The 21590-nt window shown below is 46.4% G+C and overlaps 1 protein-coding gene across 3 annotated transcripts in view; it reads left to right on the top strand.

Moving 5' to 3' along the window:
• The window catches only part of LOC120841666 (kinesin-like protein KIF21A), a 72859-nt gene that overhangs the window by 17027 nt on the left and 34242 nt on the right, over positions 1-21590 (top strand). The window contains exons 4-10 of one of the 3 annotated variants that reach the window (XM_040212603.2): positions 1689-1877; positions 1935-2140; positions 3681-3918; positions 5235-5296; positions 8430-8498; positions 17551-17622; positions 20073-20288. In XM_040212603.2, coding sequence (XP_040068537.1) covers positions 1689-1877; positions 1935-2140; positions 3681-3918; positions 5235-5296; positions 8430-8498; positions 17551-17622; positions 20073-20288 — 1052 coding nt within the window. Of the gene's footprint in view, positions 1-1688; positions 2141-3680; positions 3919-5234; positions 5297-8429; positions 8499-17550; positions 17623-20072; positions 20289-21590 lie in introns of all 3 variants that reach the window. The other 2 variants (XM_042289776.1, XM_040501733.2) reach the window with 2 other exon arrangements.

The raw sequence follows: 21590 nt of genomic DNA, 5'->3' as shown, positions 1-21590 counted from the left end.
TTTCTGTACCTGTGGGGGGAATCTGGCTTCGGAAATAAACACAGTTTGCGGAAAGCTTGTGTTACGCTTTCATTTGCTGCTGCTCTCGTCCCGTACAAGAGACGTAGCATCCTCGTTAAGCCTTATTGGGCTCGATTTGCTCGATTCGGGGCCGCCATATTGAGATGCAAGCGACGGAGGAACTTTGCTCCCCTGCTTCAGGGACGAAGGTTTCTCCTTTTCTAAAGGAACATAGGTTACAAGACCGTTCCTCCCGTAAGGGAGGACTATACGTACCCTTTTTTCTGAGAGTGTACGGCACCGTGAGCCGGCGTCATTAGCAGACAATATTTTCGACTCAAAAGCGGTGAAAGCTTTTTTAATATCAGTTGCCAATGCATTATTCTATCACCCTTACTATTAAAACGCATCGAATGGACACATGGTTGATTAAAGAAATCATTTGTCAAAATATTTTGACTGTTTCTTTTTTTTTGTTTTTGGGGGGGGGTCTTATGTCGTCTGCTTTGCAGTTCCTTGTTGTTACCACGCCTGCTTTTGGTTCTGCGACTGTCGCCGCTGCGGAACGCGCGCCGCTTTTGAGTCCAAAACATTGTCTGCTGATGACGCCAGCTGTTGTCGCCGTATGCTCGTTCGTTGGCGGCTGTTGGTGTCGTGACAGCTTGTGCCATCTCTTGTCTCCCGTGAGTTTCCATAGGAGCTAAGCCTTTTTCTTTCTTTACTATTTACTCGGGTAAGTTTGCTCGGGAGGCACTCACTTGATCGAATGACGTTTTAGCGAACGCCCACGTTTCATCGAACGACACTTTAGCGAATAGTCGGACGCCGCGAAGCGGCGTTTTCGGGTGGGCCAAATGAGTTCATATTTTTGTAATGAGTTGCCGCAGACTGTCGCCGCGAAGCGGCGTAAAGCGCAGCGCGACGGATGGGTTAACGCGCGCCCCCGTTATTCGCTAAAACGACCATTCGCTCAAATGTCGCCGTTCGCTAAAATGTCATTCGCTCTTGTGATAAGGACCCAGTTTGCTCTTTGCAAATTTTACAAAAAAATAATGCACCATTCGTGAGCAACGCTGCACAAAGTCGTAACGCGATAGGCTAAGAAACCGAATTTTGTGGTTCATTTAAAGAGCCTGGCCACTATTTGGGAGTCACGGCGTTTTTTGTTACGGAATTGTATATCTCTCGTAACTGCCTGCTTCTGCGAGGATTGTGACCCTCTCCCATACAGTCGGGAGAGGAGGAGGATGAGCAGAAGCAGAAGTTGAATTCGCTCTTGGAGTCTTTCGTTGGAGTAACGCTGTAACCTGCTCCGTAACGAATATTTATTTATAAAGGTGTTTCGTGGGAGTGCGCGCCCTTATCCTATTTGGAACGGACACGGACCTCGCACTCCGAGGTTGCTTCTTTGAGCGGCCCTGCTGGGCCTCGATTTATTCGGAACTGTAACTTGGTAGTTTTCACGTTCGTCGAATACCAAGCTGATTTTTTAGGTCTCGGTGTTTGCAGAGAAGTTAGAGATTTGCCATTCCGAGACACTCAAGGCACGTACCAAAACGCGGCCAAAAGGCAAAAATATTGCGTGTCAGCAAAAACTAAGATATAGTTTACATCGCTCGCTCATACAGGTGTAAAAAAAAAGGTGAGTTGGGAGGGAGCCAACCATTGGAAGGGGGTGTGCCTTGCAGAGAGGTACAGCCAGGACCTGGTGAACCTGACGATGGAGATCTCGTGCAAGCAGAAGTTGATAGAGCAGCTGGAGCAGAGCCAACGGCGGCTGCACACCACGCGCATCCACTACGAGGAGAAGCTGGTGCAGCTCCAGGCCCGCATACGGGAGACAGAGCTCGAGAGGGACCGCATCCTCTCCAGCGTGGGTGGGTTTTGCAAAGAGGAGGAGCTTTGGGCCAGTTGTCTAGCGGAGATGGTTGCAGGCAGCGCTGGGCCCTCGAAGGACTGGGAGGAGAAGGTGCGCAAGATCCGGGGGGACTTTGAGCGCCGGCTGGGCCAGCTGCAGGGGGAGCTGAAGAAGATGCAGGCGGCCAGGCGGGAGCACGCCCAGCTCATGAAGAACCAGGCCGAGTACGAGCGCCAGGTGCGCAAGCTCAAGCAGGAGGTGGCCGACATGAAGAAGACCAAGGTGCGTCCATCCGGGCATTAGTTCCGTTTCTCTATTACCTCACAGTTACCGTATTATGCGAGGGAAGGTTTTCATGCCCTCGAAAAGAAAAAAAAAAGTCGAGGCTGATTATAGTTATTGCACTCGGGGGCACGGCTAGAAGAGAAAAGGGAAGAAATATCAGTTCACGTTTTGACTGCACTCATCCGAACTGCTCAGGTTCTTCTCACTGTGGCAATCCACTTGGCGGCAGATGTGCACTACTCTTTTTGGGGCGCGAGCTCCTCCGCTGCCCATAAGCAAAGCGACGCGCAAAGTACACTCAAACACCTGACCACTTTGAAGCAGAAACTAAAAAATGCCCGATGCAGGATCATTGTTGTTCTGGTCCCTCTGCATAAAAAAAAACTGAGTTGCAAGCTTTCGTGAACACGGTGCATGGTTTTGGCTTGGCTTGCATTGACTTGACTTGGCCAGGCTTGGCATGGCTTGAATTGGTTAACGCCCACGTGGTGCACTAGCTGCCTTTCTGCGCCGTGCTTTTCGGCGTATGTTGTAGGAGCATACGTTTGTGACCCAACGCTTGGTGAAGGCGTCTGTTACGATGGGGAAGAAATGGAAAGCACCGGGAGTGCGACGTCAGTAACGCATCGCTCCTCATCTGCTCTTTAGGCAGTCCCCTTCACGCTGACGACGCTGACGAAATCATTGTTGCTCCATCGGCTCGTTGGTTGCCGTCGAGAAGCGCTTGTCGAGCGCTGCGAGTGCTTCCTCGTCCCCGTTGCCCTTCTCTCCCTCTCGTCTTTACCTGGCTTGGCTGTGCTGTGGTTGCCGAGGCCATGCTGTAGTAGATCCGTTTTTCCCTCGAGTCCATCGAGCAAAATGGCACTTTTGCATTTCGGACTAAGGTCATTGCCGTTGACGGCTTCCAAAAACTTGAGGAATGTGAGCTTCCACTACCGCCACTGCAAGCAGGCTGGTCTCGGCGTAGCGAGGAAGACGGGTGGTGATAGACTGTAGGTAAACATGGGAGCCATCGACCGGTCCCAGTTATTATGATGAAAGGCGTAGTACTTTCTTAATCCTCGTCGCCATAACTCCGGTGTCCCTAAGACGCGACAGGAGGAAACGACTGCCTTATTCGAACAGTGAACAAAGTGTACTTTTCTTTTCAAGAACCAGAAAAGAAATCGCGTGTACAATGCGGTTGCCAGATGAGACGAAGGATAAGAACAGCGTTGTCAGCATAACAAGCGCACGGCGGAATGATTCTTGTTTCCAGGCAAACTGGCGCAAAGCCACTGCCCGTTAGAAGGGGTACAGCCGTTAAGATTCATCGATCCATCCACTCTGGACTGGAACAAGCCGGAAATGTTTGTTCTGGAACACTGACTGTCACCGTTTTTTCGGGATAATTTGGTGGAATTTGGGGTAAATCCGGTGAGGCTATGGCTTTCTAGGCCAGCGTGAGGTAGTGTGGGCGTGAAAAGGTATTGCAAGAGCCCAATCTGTGGACCCCCGTTGTGGAGAAAGTAGCCTCGAATAGGTTTGTTTGGGGCAGGTGTCGCTCATGACGAAGATGAAGGAGGGGAGCCGTTGTCACCAGGAGGCGGAGAAGCGGAGGCAGCGTGAGGTGGCCCAGATGCGCAAGGAGAACCGGCAGCAGGAGAACCGCATCCGCTCCCTGGAGGCCCAGAACCGCACCAAGGAGATGGTGCTCAAGCGGCGCCACGAGGAGGTGGCCGCCCTCCGCCGCCAGGCCCACCCCATGTCCAGTCGCGTGGCGGGACGCCTCGGAGGTGAGCACCTGGCCATTGGGGGCCCCTCCCAAGGCTCTGAGGCGCCCGGATCCAAGTGGAGCGGCCGAAGTGCCTCTCAATTATTTCCCCACTAATGTTAGCTGGGAAATTTTTTTCCCTAAATTTAGTGAGGAAATTTTTCTACTAAATTTAATGGAAAAATGTTTACTGCTAAACTTAACAAAAACATTTTCACGCAAAAAAAAATTTTGCCACTAAATTGAGCGGGTAATATTCCTGCTCAATTTAACGGAAAAATTTCCCTGCTAAATCTACTGGGGAAATTTTCGTTAAATTTAGAGGGAAATTTTGCGACAATTTCCCGCTAAATGGTAAAGGGGAAGGAGGGGGCTACGGAGGGGTAGGGTCCTCCTCAAGCGCTACACTCCCATTCGGCATTACAGGAAATTGTAAATGTTTTTAATTTTTTATACAATTTTCTCGGTGCATTTTATACGATGCGACTCGTATGTGGGTTTCTTTAGCAAAATTTCACCGTGCGACATCATTTTTCATGCGTTGCGCGCCATCTTTTGTAGAGCACCGTAACTCTGTAGGCATAGGTGGCGTTGCCCCTTCCAAGAGGACGGGGCTGTTGCCGCACTCCTCTACACTCTTCATAACTAACTCCGAAAGCGAGGAATTTGACGGTTCTCCAAAGCAGTACAATGTGGATAGCAGAGGCAGTGAGAATCAAGTTGTACAGCATGCAATGGCACCGCTTAATTCAGCCATGGTTCCAGATTCTTTTGCTTCAGTCCAGTAACGCTGAAAGCTAAGTAGGATGGTATACGTGCATTGCATGGAATTTTCTTGCGTCTTTCTTAGTTTCTGTTTGATGAGCAGTGTTTTTCGGTCGTTCTGTTTTGCTACGTTGTAAAAGGAATGATTTCGGCTAGCCGATCTTTCAGCAACGTTTCATTCTCTCCATCGTTTCCCTTTTGCACGCATGTGCTCCGACTTGGGGGAAATTGGGAAGGAAGTACGTAAACAAAGGAGTGTCTTCCCCTCTTTCATTTTACTCGGGTGTCCTCCAATCACCGTGCCGTTTGGGTAGATTGAGAGATTGCCGAGTCCGCATCGGGGTATTGTAGGGGTGGCCGATCGCTCCGTGTTTATTCGGAAATGGATATTCGCCCAGAAAGGGGCAATGACTCTGGATATTACGGTGCTCGCCCGGCTGCATTTGGATGCGCCTTGCGGGATTTCCTTGTGACGTGGCCAATTGATTGGGGCAAAAGAAGTTGACGGCTCTCATAAAATGACTGTGTCCCTCGTGTCTCTGCAACTAAGTAAGCCCTGCTTTCTGGTTGTAGGGAAGTCTCTGTTGGTCTCTCCCAGGGTGGCCAAGCAGAAATGGCAGACGCTTGAAAAAAATGTAAGCATTCGCTTTTCAATCATTTTCTACCTATGAGGTTTCAAGCTGCACCACCAGTACGTCCTGCAAAAAGAGACGGTCTGAGGACGCTCTCGTGTTTCTCCCTTCATTGGTTAAAGCTGTCTAACTGAGGCAGCCTGGCTTTGTGCAAATATTTAAATTTTTGAATATTTGATAATCGCTCGAGGTGAGCTACGATATTCCCATTTTTCCAATTGGGGACTGCAGCAGGTGTGCTTTGTTGAGCGGGATTCTTATTGAGCACCGATGCACCGCGGAAAAGCCACACCCGTGAAGCTCGCTTCCTTAGGTGCTGCTCCTCTGCACTGCACCGGTGCTCGGTAACAAGTGTGGGGGTAACCCCGAAGCGGTCGAGGCTTCAAAAAGTACAAATATCTTAGTTGCAAGCTTGGAACAAAAGCACACTTGAAAGAAACAAAAACTACGCAAATGTTGTGGTAAAATTTAAAAAAAATGATGCTGTCGTTATTATGCAAGAGTGTATATGTGAGGCAGAGATGCCCCTTCATCCATCATTCGGGATTGTCTTAGAAGTTCTAGATAGAAGAAAGGATATTTGCATAAATCCCCAGTTAGATGGGCTTAATTTTCTGTCCGTCATTCTCTTGCCATCCTAATGTGGGCATTGAACTTGTGGAGACATGTTGTAAAAAGTGTAACCTTGGGAACAACCTTGGTGGGTTCAGCTGGCAGGGTAGTGAAAGGCTCGGAGAAACTATTCGATACTCAACTAGAAAATATTTTGTCAAAACCACTATTGGCTAGAAGTTAAAATTTAATATTTGCACACACCTAATGCAAATGCATGAAGCTGCTTGGAACATATGTGCAGATAGTCGGATGTCTGAAGCAAACAGTGTCTCATAGGATCTTTGGCCTAGAGAAATTGCGACGAGCTATTTATGGTTATATTTTCTCTAGGATTGCGCGAATATTTCAGTTTTCGAATAATCTGGAATAATACGCTACTCGATGTTTGCTTGGAGCTGAACTGCATTATATTCCTATTTTCCCAAAGATCAGCCCCGTTGAGCACGCTTCTTACTGAGTGCCGCTGCACTGCGGAGAAGCAACACCCGCGGAGCTTGCTTTGGCGGGTGTTGCTTCTCCACAGTTTCTTGGTAAGATGCGCGTTCCATTAGGTATAGCTGGCCATCTCTACGTTCCAATGTGTCGTTTCCTTGCCATCCCAATGTAGGCATTTCAGATAGACGTAAGAAATATCTAAATGGAAGCTTGCGAATGATCTTGACAGCTGGATTTTTGTTTAGCCCTTTGCCAGCCTATGTGCGAGATCCACTTGCAATCCCAGGAAAAGAGGTGCTTTTCGATCCAAATCAATGAGCTGTGCATTGCAGAAAGTCTCTGAGAAAAGCAGTTAGGATGAAACTTAAAATTCATGATGTTACCTCGATCGAATGGGGAAAAAGGAGATTTCCTTGTGAGCCAACGTCCACCTAAGCCTAATATTGTCGAGACAAGAAATTAGATTGGGACTGTCTGTGGCATCTATGGCAGTGAAAAGACCGGTTCTAACAAAGGCAACGGGAATCGGGCATCACTTGGCTATATCCGCTATTTTTTTTTTGTAACCGACTTTGGTTAGGACAAAGTGGGAATGGAAAATGGTGATTGCTCTGCTGTAGCCGCTATTGGGTTATAACCGGTCTCGATAGTATCCTCTTTCTTGTTTAGAAGCAATACAAGTCCCGTCCACAATAGACGGGATTGATATCTTGGGTCCATACGAGGCTTAGGTGCAAGTCAGCTTGTAGCGAAAATCTCAGTTGTATTTTGATCTAGGTAACGTAATGTTCTCAGACTTTGCATTCTATCCCAACAGTTAGCGTCACAATCTAACGGAGTTTAAGCTTTCTGCAATGCTTACCTGTGCCAAAAAACGCTGCTTTGGTTTCTCGGGAACTTTCTGTGGCACATTGGAAAGTTTCCAGCTAAACGACAAACTCGGTACACCCGGGAGGTGTTGCTGTCCATATTTGGGTCAGTATATTTGTTCGGCTGGGGCTATTACTACTTTGGAGTATGCTAAAGGCTAGAAGACAGAAAAAAGGCTCTTTGCATTCATTCTCGGAAGAAAGCGCAAGTTCTGTAAAGTACTTCCGCTTGAGAGAGTAACGGAAGAAAGCCTTTTTGCCCTCAGCATTGCCCTTTTATGCTTTCTCAAACTGAACAGTACATGCTCCCGTTAGACAAAAAAAACATGCACTGACTTGACCTTAGTGCTATCCTTTTCAAAAATTGACTGGAATCTCCATCATGCGCTTTGGTTGCGCGAGGCAAGGCATCTACTGGTCCTCTCATGGACTGTAGGCATCCCCGGAAGAAATTGGGATATGCTGTACGAGGATCGTTTTCCCTCGTGTCTCCCCGAGAGAGATTGTTGCGTGCATTGTCATTATTTTTTTTTCTCGCGATCTAGACCCAACTTGTGTCAGGTGTGTTACATCGCAGCCTAAGTAACGCCGGGTAAGAGATACAATCCAAAGAAAACTTTATGAAAGGAACATAATGGCTTTTTTACAGATGGCTGCTCCAGGGAACACCCCAAGTTTGTTGATGATGATTATATGGGCCCGCAGATATATACAGCAAGGTGCTTCTTCCTAAGCCAGGAGAAACTGCAACATGCTGTCTCATTATTTTTCTCCCGACACGCAACTTCTGTCTAGGGAAGATGCTTGTACCACGAAGTTCCTGAGACTGTAAATTTCTTAGGAGGTCGTGCCCAGGTGCGCGTCTAGGCACGCATACCTAGGGGGAGGCACTCACTTGATCAAATGACGTTTTAGCCAACACCCACGTTTCACCGAATGACACTTCAGCAAATAGTTGGACGCCGCGAAGCAGTGTTTTTGGGTGGGCCAAGCGGGTTCACACTTTTGTGATAAGGCGCTGCTGACTGTCGCCGCCTAGCGGCGTATGCGCAGCGCAGGGGGGGGGGGGAGGGGGGGAGGTTAACGTGCGCCCCCATTATTCGCTAAAACGTCGATTTGCTCAAAAGTTGCTAAAGCGTCATTCGCTCATGTGCTCTGGACCCAAGAGGACTTCAGGAGCGTGGGAACCTTATTTATTGCACTCTTGAATTTCGCAGATTGACAAGCTTGTCCTGAGCAAGCAGAACATCTACACCCTGGAACGGGACATGGAGCGTTGGCTCATGGTAAGCCAATTGCCCCACTCGTGATAAAAGAACCTCCTAATCTTCCAGATCGAACTGAACTTATTAGGTCGTCTAGGGCATTGGATGTATGCACGAGTGGATGACCGATCAAATTAAGCTTTTAACGTAGTATGTGTTTAAGGGCTGGAATCCTTGAGATCATTACCAAAGGTTCAACAAATTCTTCAGAGTGTGATTCGTGAAAATTTTGTAAAGGAAATTCAAGATGCATTTCAGTGGGAATCCAGCCCCTGAACCCGGTGATTGTGAGTTTGACATTGTACCACCTTATGGCCAGACGCAAAGCTTGCTGGCTTTGTCTACTATGCTAAAGTCTATACTGACTGTTGGGACGCTCGACGCCGACATTTGGCGTTGCAGGTCAAACAGTTTCTGGGAAGAAACAAGAAGTCCAAGATGTGCCCACCATCACGTAAAAGGGGACAAACTAAATAGACACGCCATAACCCTCAAGCGTGGATGTGTCGGGGACCCCTTCGGAGTGTGCCAAAGTCACGGGTGTATACAACAACTAATTGCAGTGTGAAGAGGGCATCCTTTACTCTTATTGGTAAGGAGACCAGACCACAAAGCCCGTTTGTTTCCCCAACACAAGGCCCGTGGACAGGCCCACACGCCTTGCGGGCAGGTTTCCATTATCTTCTTCGGTAGAGCATGGGGTTGTGCGAATAGGGGATTTTGATTTCGAATGAAATCCGAAGCGAATAGTGATTTTGGCCGAATATTTTCGAATCGAATATCAAATACTTGTTGTTAAGAAATCTTGGCCGCAAAGTGGCATGCAAGATAATTATTGCAGATGTGCAATTATTAAGTGGGTTGATTTGTGAGAATGAGACCCTAATTAATTTATGTATGACTTATTTATTCGAATACAGGGTGCCAAGGTTTACAAAGATGGTGCAGGCATTGCTGAAGCTCATTGATCGGTTTCTTTTGCCGGTTTTTAAACAAAGTCGATGAAATGAGTACGATGGATATATTTGACACTTCCCACCGTAATATTTAAACCGTTCTGCCGAACGTCTGAGTATATTTTTGATTTTGGAAATTGTTTCTTACATATTTTTAGACAGTAAACAAACTTGCAACTCAAGGTTGCCAACACTTCGAAAAGCACGAATGTTACGACTGCTCTCAAATCGAATATCGAATAGCGTAATATTCGAAACTACCATTAGAAAATTCGAATATTTGCACAACACTAAAAATACTATCAATAAACGAAGAAGTCCCTCTTGAAAGTAGTCATCAGGCAGGGTATGGGAACTTGACCCGCTTGGGCTTTTGTGCTGGGCATATGCAGCGTGCATGCTGCATTGTTCCTGCAGGACAGAGGGCTGGCCCCCCTTTGGGCGACCGGAAAGCTCCAGCCGGACACCGACGCCGCATTCGGTTACATCGGCCGATCCGTGTAGTTCTAAAGTTTGGGGCACCACAGCCTGATCTCGTCCCGACAGAAGCGAGAAGCATCAAGAGGATGAATAGACGGATAGATCGGGACGGCTGTACCTTTATTAACGGGGTGGTAGTTTGCACCACCGTAGTCAATAATACTTTTTTATTTCAAAAAAAAAAAAAAAGGGGGGGGGGAGAGCTTTGCAGACTGGCTGTAGCGAAAGAAAAAGAGTCCTTCGAGCTTGAGCATGCTAACCAAGACTCGTAAGTGCAGAAGGTGTTATAGGCATTCCAGGGAAGAATAGAAAAGCGTCTTAATGGCACTGTCCACCGAAGATTCGCTTTCATTTCTGACAAATTCTGTGAGGTGGCGCTACACATCCCCTCAAAAAAGTAAAAGTTCAGGCATCTCGTATCGAACCAACGTTCGACACATCGATCAGCACGCCTCTCGTGGGGAGGCTTTCACTGAAGACTACCTTCGCAGTGTGGTTTGTATGCGCCAGGGATAAAGGACTCTGGCCACGGGCAATGAAATGTACAAACTGTCGGGGGAGAATAACACCCCGCTTCGACTCCTTAGAGCCCCAAAAAAGCCTGATAGAGCCAGTTGACAACTATCGTACAAATCGCGCTTTGAACGCCTCGTTTAGTTTTGTTTACCTTTTACTTTCACCATTTTGCTTTGTTGTTTTTGTTTTGACATTAATGCGAGAGCATTACCTTTCCCATGGATCGAGCCGACGTCATCAGCTTTGAAAACGCGCCAAAAGGCACCTATTATCCCCGGTCCCAATGGAGCCGAATGAAGCCGCAATCTGTAGGCTCCCAGCTTTGAAGCCGCGCAAAGAGCCTCAGAACACGGCAGCCAAATTCACCTTTCTAAATGGAGGGAATGTGACGGGTAGGCTCGCATTGGCTGGTGCACGTCATAGTTTCAAGGAACGAGGCTCCCGTTGGCCAGGCGTCAGATTCAGGGCGCTGCGGGCCCACGCCGGGAAATGGCTGGCTGCGGGGCCACCCAGAGCCCGCTCGGACGACTTTGGAGCGGCTCGTACGGCTGATGTCGGCGCGGCCACTTCACGAGAGCGCCCGCTCGGCCTTTGGCCCTCGGCAGTAGCAGAACGTGGCCGTCCATGCGAGTGCGCCGCACTAAGGGAGCGGAAGAACGACATTTATGCTTTCGCATTCACAACTCCCAAGAAGTTGTGAATGCGAAAGCATTCACAACTTCTTTGTTCATTCACAGCTTTTAATGAAACCCAACAACACTTTTACGTATTACAAAAAGAAGCAGCCCTTTGAATACATTTATAATATCGCGGACACCCCGGTTACTGTGGAGCGAGAATGTAAATATCTTGGTTTAATTATATCGGACACACTTTCTTGGTCTCCTCATATAAAACATATCTGTACTTCGGCATCCAGGAAGTTGGGTTTCATTAAAAGAAAGTTGAACGACGCTTTGATTCAGGTTAAGCTACATGCGTATTATTCATTAGTCAGATCCAAGTTGGAGTATGCAAATATCGTTTGGGATCCATTCACTCAGGAAGATATCCGGAAGTTGGAGATGGTGCAACGTCGAGCGGTTCGGTTTATTTACGGAAAGTATAGAAGGCTGGATTCACCATCTCAACTTATGCAGGCTAACGGAATACAGATTCTTCAGGCCAGAAGGAAACTAGCGCGGTTGAAATTCTTGTTTCATCTTCAGCAAGGACAGACTCGCATAGACCCATTGCAATATATTTCCCCTTTAGCGTCAAGAGCTACGCGGCACAGACATCAGTTTTCACTAACACCCATTTTTGCGCGTACTAATATGTTTAAATTTAGCTTTTTCCCTCGCACTATTAGCGACTGGAACGGTTTACCTCTCGAACTATTTATCGACACCAACTTTGTAGAAGGTCTCGAGCGTCTTGATAACTAACATGTTTTGCTTTGTACATTGCTGCACCTTCATCTTTTTCGCGTGGACATTAGGATTGTATAAACCTTCATACTACATCTGGATAGGTCATTTTGTATTAGTGCATGATGGAATTACATACTGCTTTATGCTTGCTTTCCCCCCCTCCCCTTTTTTTTAAATAATATATCCTGTATATTTGCTAGTTAGTTGTAAACCTTTTAATGTCGTGTTATTTGCTTTCGTTTTATGTGTGAATGTATATGTTGTATCCCACACCTACTTGGGCCTTCGATGGCTTGTAGTATCCTCTAAATAAAATAATAAAAAAAAGTGGTGAGGTATTTAAAATATTAAAACGGGGCAAAAAGACGACGGACCGGATGAAGGAGGTGTACCTCGAGCTTTTTTTTGTCGCTTTCTCGACTTGTTTCTGTGGATGAGGAAAGGGACTTTTGACAGCCTGTGGCAGGCCCTTCCCACCTCTGGAAATGATGTTTGGCATAGGGCGTCCGTCAACGATATTTTCAAATGCTGGAGAAAGATTGCCATGGCGTTCTGAGGATTGGATCTTGGGACCACCACCTGCATTACCGGGACCTTTGAGAACCTGTTGGCATTCGATAAACACTGTGTGTACGAGTCTTGAGAAGCGCCCACTAAATGGCCGCAGTTGCTGCGGCGTCGCCATAGAAAGTTCTTAATGCGATAGCATTCTTTAGTTTCTCCCCTCCCCTTTCCCATATTCCTGGACTTTCTGGCCTCCTAATGCACACTAGGTATGTGCAGTAGACCATTTCAGGCCACATTCTCGCACACATTTGCACCATTTTTGAAGGACCTGGTGACCTTGACGTCGCCCTAAAGGTCGTCTTTGAGGTCGTCCTTCGACTGCCCTAGAGGTCCTCCTAGACGATGTCCTAGAGGTCTTCCTTGAGGTTGTCCTTGATATCGCCCTAGAGGTTGTCCCAGATGTCGTCTTCTAGGACGTCGTCCTAGGGGTCGTCCTTAGGGTTGTCCGAGACGAATGCTATTTCAATTCATAGGCAGTCAACAGTAGTGGTTTCTGCAGCCAGTTTTTATAATTCTTAATTGCAAATTTCATCGGAGTGAATCGTTGAAATTAAAAGCTCTAACTAAGTGGCGTGAAAAGCCGCCTGCGCCATTTTGCGGAAACTGCGCCCCAGCCAATACCTAACGCTATTGTGCTCTAAATCGCACAACGTGTGCCAAAAGAAATTATATTTTGTCTTGGTTTCGGTTATTATCGACTCAATTGGCAACGATGAGCGCATTTAGCTTGGTCGGTCTTGCAATTTCTTTTTTCCGTTTATTTCCCCTGTGTATCCCAAGTCGGAAGCGCGCGAAAAAACTCGGGGGTCGGATTCCGAGCGCTGCATCACCTGCGACTGGATTCTTATTCTTCAACCATAAGCGGTTAAGCAAGTCAGCCGAGGTCAGGTTGAGTCGTTAAGCGTCAGATCGCCTGAGGCTCTGCGGCCCGGGTTCCGGAAGTCGGCCAGTTGAAAACAGATTAGCAAAATATTCCTTTTTGTACTTTATCGTTAGAAGTTTGAACCTCATTCCTGCAAGATAAATCGTGATTTGATTGAACTGAAACGCGGTCCGATCCGAATCCTTGCCGGCCAGCAGCTCTCACACGAGTGGTAGATCTACTCGGCGTACATTAACCTTGCTCCTGCTTATGGCTTAGAATACGATAACTTCGTTTATCGTAGTCTGCTGCTTCAATATTGAGTTGTACAAGAGGATAAACTCGAAATTGGTTGCCGTGTTGCTCCGCGCAACTGCACGTCCGTTGCTTACGCACGTCACATGGTTCGCACATATAATTACTATGTCGAGCACGTGTGGGTTGTGCTACAAGCAGTACTGGTTTGCAGTTAAAGCAGCTCAAAGCCACTCAGAAAATATCAAGGACACTATCTTCAGAAACATATGGTGCTTGCTTTTCGGTTCTCATTAAGGCCAAGTTTTCGCATCTGTTACACTGTTATCCCATCTACCTAGGTTCCTAACCACTAATGTTCATCTGTGCCGCTAAGCACAATTGAGATTGCTCCCGTGTTCCTCTAAGACACAAGCTGAAGTGCAATGGAAACTGATTTGAAATGCTCTTATCCTACTCCATAATGTAGTTTTAGCTGCTCCCAACATGCTCCGAAACAGCTGTTTCAGCTGCTCCCGTGGCTGCCCCCAAGTACATCTCATGAGTTCCACCCCTGTTTTACGTTCCCGCGGTTTTAGTTCTTTAATTTTTTTTATTGCAGCCGGGCGCATTTGAGTTTTTTACGACCACACCTTAAAATGGTTTTACGGTGCAATCCACTTACAACGCTACTACATATAAAGATATACTGCTTATAACAATCAGTTTATAGAGCTTCTAGACCAAAAACGATCAGTTTCTAGTCCAGATACAAGGATAATTGGTTATACCGACTGCATTTTTGGGTTTTCTCATTATCGTTATTACTGGATTGCACTGTATCGCATTTATTGCTTTTTGAATGCTCCAGTTGGTAAGCTCCTATTTGTCAAAATCTTGGCTACAGTGGAGTCTCATTAATTTGAACCCGAGCGGGACCAGGTCTTTGTTTGACTAAAGCAAAGTTTGAATTACCGGGAGTTTCCTTCCTAGAAACACATAGGACGGGACCTGCGTGTTAGTAATCTGAATTATCCGAGAGTTGAAATAATCGAGTTTGAATTAATGAGATTCCACTGTATTAGCGGACACGTGTAAAAATTTCAGGTGGAGTTTAAGTTAGGATACAGTCACCGACCAACTTTTAGAAACTCTGCAGGGTCTGGAAAACGTCCGAATGATGGGTCAGTCCGAAACATCGTCAGATAAAAAAAACTTGCCATGTTCCGTCTACGCGGGTTTAAGAGGGGACACTACCGAGAAAAAAAAGTTTCTGCAAAAAAAGCTGATTTTGAAAAATTACATAAATACATCCAACAACATCTAGAGAGTATTCCCAGAAAGTTTCATTAGTTTACACTACATAGTTCATGTTTTTATAAATTATTTTCTGTCCACCAAAGCTAAAGAAAAGGTAGGGTTTGGAGCACTTTAAACACATTTTTCTCCGCTCCACGTTTTGGTATAAATTCCATCCTATCGTTTGATAATGGCAATACAGGGAAGGCTCGTTCTCCACTTTTCCTGTCTGAAATTTAATAAGGAGTGCGACTATGGAATGCTTTTGTCACTTTACAGATGTCTTTTATAAAAAAATGTTGACATTTTATTGAAGACACAGAAGACCGAAAAGTTGACCAATTTTGCAGGAGAGAAAATTTATAGAAATAACTGACTTACAAAAACCTTTTCATAGTCGCACCCCCTAGGAATTCTGCTACATATCTAGCGAATACAAATCTTGAATATTGTGATAGTTTTCCGACGATAGGTTTACTAAACAATGTGGACGTGTTGCTGATAGAAGCTGTTCTAATTTCCTTCTCATTTACCCGACAGACCTAAAATTTTGTTGTGCACCCTCTAGCGTGACTACCAGCCTTCCCTGTAAATTTAATTAATTTTAAGCCAAGGCTTCAAAAGTTGACCCTCCTAGGGTGTGTGCCCCCTTAAAGGGTAACTCCGCTCAATTTCGAAAAATTTTGGCTTCCATGTGATTCACATTCACAAAGTAATACTCAACAACTCTACGTCCTCGGATTCGCGAAATGTGGAATAATATTTGTGTAATCCTAATTTAAACATCAGCAGATACCGAAACCGAAACTTCGGTTGCGTCAGGCAACATTGGTCTCGGGTCGTCACAGTCATGGGCACCTCACGTCGAACCACGTGGTCTTGTGACGTTCGGGAGGGAGCGAGAAACAGGACACGCAACGCGGGCAGGTCCTTTTTTTTTTTTTTTTTTGACGCGGGCAGGTCGCTTTTCATGGCGTGGACGGTGATGGCCCGGGGGAGAGGGGGAAGGGAGAAGACGAAAGAGGAGAAGGGGAGCGGAGAAACAGACCGATAAGGGCGCAGGGCAGCGGTGATCACGTGAACGCCCGGTCAGCCAACACCGGGAGGAGAAACTCATGACGTCATCGTTAAATTTCGCTCTGAAAAGTAAAAACAAGCAAAACGTGAGAATGAAGTATGCATGCCTCTGACGTAGTGGTTCAACGTTGGCCGCTCCAACTCCGTGGCATTGACTGCGCTGATGATCGCGCCTCGCGCCGCACGCTAGAGTTGGCAGATTTCGGCGACTTGGCTCGCTTGAAGGTTCGCTGGCCAGTTTATTAAATATAGAGACGGAATTAGATCGTAATATTTGAAATGGGGTCTTCCTATATGATACTGAAGAGGGCTACATAGTTTTCTAAATATCAAAAATGAAGCGGAGTTGCCCTTTAAAGGGGCACCGACACATCACAATAATATTTTTTTTTGTTATCCGAAAGGTTTGAAAACGATGCCGGGACATTACCCTCAAAATTCGAAACTTGAGAAGTTAGTATTTGTGGCATAAAAAAATAATTTCCAAATGCCACATTCAAAGTTCCCGCGCGATCCACGCCGGTGCGTTGACGTCAAATATTGCGGAGCCCTGCGACTCCACTTTCTTTTACGACTCCCTGCTGTTGCCATGGCGGGCCAAAGCAAGGAGGAAAGGAGCGAGCGCCGGCGGACCGGTTCTGAGCAGTGTCGCCCGTTTTCCGTGGGAGGACATAAATCCAGGAGGTGGCACCACAACGGTCTCCAATTTTTGGTATTTCAAAAAGAAGGGTCGTAGTTCGTTCGCAATTGCGTTAAAAAACATGTTTTACGATTGCCGTTAATAAATGTTGTAGAAATGTCGCCTACAAAGCTTCTAAATTTCCTGATTCTTGACGTCACAAATCAAAAGAAGCGAGAAGGCGAAAAGCGGGAGAGGAGGGCGCCAAAATGTAAAAGGGGCGCGCGCGCGTAAAAACATTTTTTTTCGCGATGCGTTTTTTTTTTCTGCGTGTCTATGACTACAAAGTGCATCGTTTTAAGCAATAAAAAAAAATACGACCCTTGGGGTGTCAGTGCCCCCTTAAAGAAGCCGTCACTCGTGCCAGGTTACGCCTCCGCTCGCGTTGGGCCACACTCTATTAGCTCGAGAATGGCTGCCTTCTTTTCTAGCGGTATGGCCGAGTACCTTCTGCGCTTCTTCTTCACGGCGGCGGAAGAACAGATGGGGTCGTGACGTGTCCGAGGCAGCAGAGTCCGAAAACACGATTCACCCAGACGAGATGAGACTGCAGAATGGCCAATGAACAAAACAAAATGGTAACACTGATGATGATAATGACGTAACATAGTGTCACCTAGCGGTAGGACTTGGCAGTACTCAAGTGCCGATCCACGCGCAGCCAATGTGGAATCTAAAATGACGGCTCCTCGGCACTGTTTCCCACCAATTGTTCGCGACCACTTGGTCAGAAAAATTAAACTTTTGGATTTGAAGCCATTCGAAACTTCAATCGTGAAAATGCATCATTTCTACGGGGTAGGTCACGGTTCCTTCTTTAGACCCGAAATGTCGAACATGTACGAATTATCGGTGTCCGAAAAATTGGGTGGTGGCTGTACTTCTGTTTATCAAATTATTGATATGTATAAGTATTTTAGGATTCCCTTTAAATTAAATGTACATTGCAGTGAATGCTTCCAATACGAATGTTTTTTTTATTTTTCTACAGGAGAGGGAGAAGCTGACGCGACACCTTGACAAGCTGATTCGCAAAAGAGACAACGCTCGGCTTGTTGGGAAGGTGAATATCTTTCCCAGACGTTGAGCCATATGGCATATTTACGCAACTGCAGGTCGACTCGATTGTGAGTTGAACCCTGCGATGAAAGACAACCAACAAAAATCGTGCTTTAGGGGCATACTTTGTGGCAGACATTTACGAATCGCTAGACTGTGGATGGCGTGCTAACTGAATACTAGTGCCCTCTGGTTTGGCTTGCATGCCGATAAAAGGCAAGGTACAGAATGTAAAAGGGGCTTTACCTTGTATCTGGCGTGTTGTCTGCTCATGTCCCTCGGCTGCCTCTGCTCCTGCGGCCCTAGTCTCGGGCGCCCAAGTCACGAACGCTACCTGGTGTTGGAAACGGGTATCCAGCGGTGCCCAATGGGCGCTGGGCATTGCTTCCAATACCATTGGAAAGAATGCGCCAGAATTCACCTCTATCTCGGTTTTTTCCTGAAGTGTTTCAGTTTCCCTGTAAGAACACCGACAGGTTTGCTCCTTGGGGTACTCTGCCCATTTTCTGTGACTTGGTAATAGACGAGCATTCTATCACAAATCCTCCAGCAGGAGTTTCTCTCTCTGGACCAGAAATATGCAGACTTGTTGGAGTTTTATACGGATTGCTCCAAATGGTCGTCTTTTGTAGGATGTGCTATTTATTCTACTTCATACAGGAAAGCCATTCAAGCTACTGCAGAGCTGTACAGTATTTTACTAGCTGTCAAACATATACTTGACAAGAGCATAGTGAAAGCTGTTATCTCCGTCGATTCACAAAATGCCTTACTGGCTGTGTTCTCCCTGATGCCTGCAAAGAATCTCCTTGCACAACATCTACACGTCGGAATCAGCAGGGCCCTCCTACGCGGTTGGGATTTAAAGTTTTGCTGGGTGCTGAGTCACGTTGGGATCGTGGGCAATGAAGAGGCAAATGAAGTGGCTCTGTGAGCTCCAGCCTCATCAACAATATCCAATGGCGTACACCACTTTTGAAGGAATCTATTTTTCACACATGGCAGCTGGAATGAGATACAGAGAGCAACAACAAACTCCCCATTATGAGGCCCGTTCTGAGCATTTGGGAGGGCTCTTATAACAGGGAACGTCGCACGGAGGTGCTTCTGTGCCGTTTAAGAATAGGTCACTCCTGATTGACATATCTGCTTCGTGGTGAAGATGTTACAATATATGTGACCATTGTGGAGAGCTTTTCAACAGGTTACACATTTTACGGCATTGCTCGTCTCATCATTCACTACGTCAAGCCTGTTTCTTGGAACTTTATTGAGATCATCTTTCGTTTGGCGTCTCGTTTTTGCTTGGTGATAAACCTTTATTTCCTCTCAGGCTAAGCTCGGAGGGGAATCTTCCCCTCTGAGTTTTGGCAGAACTTATTTTATGTTTCGAGTTGGATTCGAGAACCCAAGTGTTATAGTGAAATGGAACACTGTGCAAGTTTTTGGAGCACTCCAACATTATGCGTAGCAACTGGCTACTGCCAAAGTGGGATTCATATAACTTGAGTAATGCTTGAAAACACCCGTTTTTAAGTTATCGTTAGTGGACGACGGGGAAAGACGCTTCCTCGTAGAGCTGGTTGTCGGGGCTCTTCCCACAACCAATGGGACTTCTCTTTGTGCCATGAGGGAAGAGAAGGGTTTTTCCATCTCCACTGAGTTGACTACAAATGCAAACACCGAAATTCCTGCAAAGTGTCACCCATAAAGCTATTGCTTTAGAAAGTGGGCAAGTTTGTCAGAGGCCCTGGCTCTTGAAGCTGTCAAGCTAGACAGCAACCTGCAGCAGAACAGGCCGACATCTACTGCTGTGACACTGCTAGGATCGCGACAACGAGACACTTGCGTTGGCGATTTTCCTTCTCGAAGGCAACCAATAAGTTCACAGTGGTGGAGTAGAACCCATTGTTTAATAGCGATACGTGGAAATGGTTCAATGTAGTGAACAAACCGGGAGGTAGCATGACGCAGCGACTGACGCTTGGTTGGCTCGTCTTCAGTGCTGCTCGGCTGCCATCCGATGCTGTTGACGGCCGTGCCTCCACGGGGCCATGCGAAATGGGGAGTCGGTGGCTGGAATTCACTCGGCCCCAAGAACTACCGACTTGGCAGTGGGCGAGCTCTCTCGTACATTTGGAAGCGTGCTTAACAAACGAAAAAACAAATGACCCAAACTTGTATGACGGCATGGGGCGGAAATGAAGTCTCATTGTAGGCTCCAGCAAGGTGGCCCAGTAGCAACCATCGTGGGCAGAGCAGGGTGAACAGAGTGGGATGGAACAGGAGTTGTCTATTGGTGACAGGAAGCCTTTTGCCATTGAGGGACGCAATGCAGGCTGCTTTTGAGCAGATGTGAGCAACGGCCTCTATTCCTTCAGAATGCCCTTTTCTGTCTGCACTAGTTTCTGGGGAGACCTAGCTGGGATCTCGTTTCGGACACGGATGTTTCAGGACGAGCGCTATGTGCACGACCTGGAGGAGCAGGTGGAAGGGCTGCAGGCGAATGTGCAGTATGTGAACATGGAGATCACAGACTGCCAGGCCAACATCCTGCAGCTGGAGGAGCCCAAGGAGGAGCTGCTGGACGTGGCCTCGCTTCTGGACGGGACCGAGTCCCCTCAGGCACGCTACCTCTTTGACAAGCTGCTGCACATGGCCATCAACCAGGTGGGGACCCTCTTCACCTCTTTTCTGGGCTGAGGCACTGCCCAACATTTCCAGCACCAAACTGCACCGACTGGCTGCTGCGCAGCGGAACTGGTAGCCCTGCAATAGGCACATTGTGGTCTGGACAGCCGTGCGGTTAACCCAGTTAAAAATAACCATTGCGTCCAATTAGTTATTGACAGTTAGAACCAATGGGGAATCCTATCTGCGATTTCGGACTCCTAGCTCGAAAAAGTCATTTGGTTCCAATTAGTTATTGACAATCAGAACCAATGGGGAATCCTATTTGCAATTTCGGACTCCTAGCTAGAAAAAGTCAATTGGTTCCAATTAGTTATTGACAATCAGAACCAATGGGGAATCCTATCTGTGATTTCGGACTCCTAGCTAGAAAAAGTCGATTGGTTCCAATTAGTTATTGACAATCAGAACCAATGGGGAATCCTATTTGTGATTTCGGCCTCTTAGTTAGAAAACGTCGATTGGTTCCAATTGGTTATTGGCAATCAGAACTGATGGGGAATCCTATTTGTGATTTCGGCCTCTTAGTTAGAAAACGTCAATTGGTTCCAATTAGTTATTGACAATCAGAACCGATGGGGAATCCTATCTGCGATTTCGGACTCCTAGTTAGAAAAAGTCAATTGGTTCCAATTAGTTATTGACAGTCAGAACCAATGGGGAATCCTATCTACGATTTCGGACTCCTAGCTAGAAAAAGTTAATTGGTTCCAATTAGTTATTGACAATCAGAACCAATGGGGAATTCTATCTGTGATTTCGGACTCCTAATTAGAAAAAACCAATTGGTTCCAATTGGTTATTGACAATCAGAACCAATGGGGAATCCTATCTGTGATTTCGGACTCCTAGCTAGAAAAAGTCAATTGGTTCCTGAACATCACCAATTGGAACCAGTTCGGCATTGTCAATTAGGTGGAACCAATTGGAAAAATCTATTTGTGTTTTCGGACTCCCAATGGAAAAAAAAAACATTTAGTTCCAACTGTTCAAATCTAATTGACAGATACCGATTGGTACAACTACTAGTGTTTGGATATCCCAAACTAGAAAAAGTTGCAACTAGATCGTAAGGTAGATAATCACAACAGTTTTTATTTAACTTATTAGAAATGATTTCTTGCTTCCAGGCATCGTCGTTTTCTTCCAGGCTTGTAGTTGCAGCTTCCCTAAAATGAAGGATAAATAAGCTTTGAATGACTTTATCGGACTATAAATGTTGAAATGAAGCTTAGAAACCTATTAAAAAAACTTTCTCGCTGCAAAGAAATTAGTTGCGGT

Source organism: Ixodes scapularis, unplaced genomic scaffold (genome assembly GCF_016920785.2).
Source record: "Ixodes scapularis isolate PalLabHiFi unplaced genomic scaffold, ASM1692078v2 PGA_scaffold13__105_contigs__length_92229423, whole genome shotgun sequence".
NCBI classification, from domain to species: domain Eukaryota; kingdom Metazoa; phylum Arthropoda; class Arachnida; order Ixodida; family Ixodidae; genus Ixodes; species Ixodes scapularis.
This window is presented reverse-complemented; position numbering and strand designations above follow the sequence as displayed.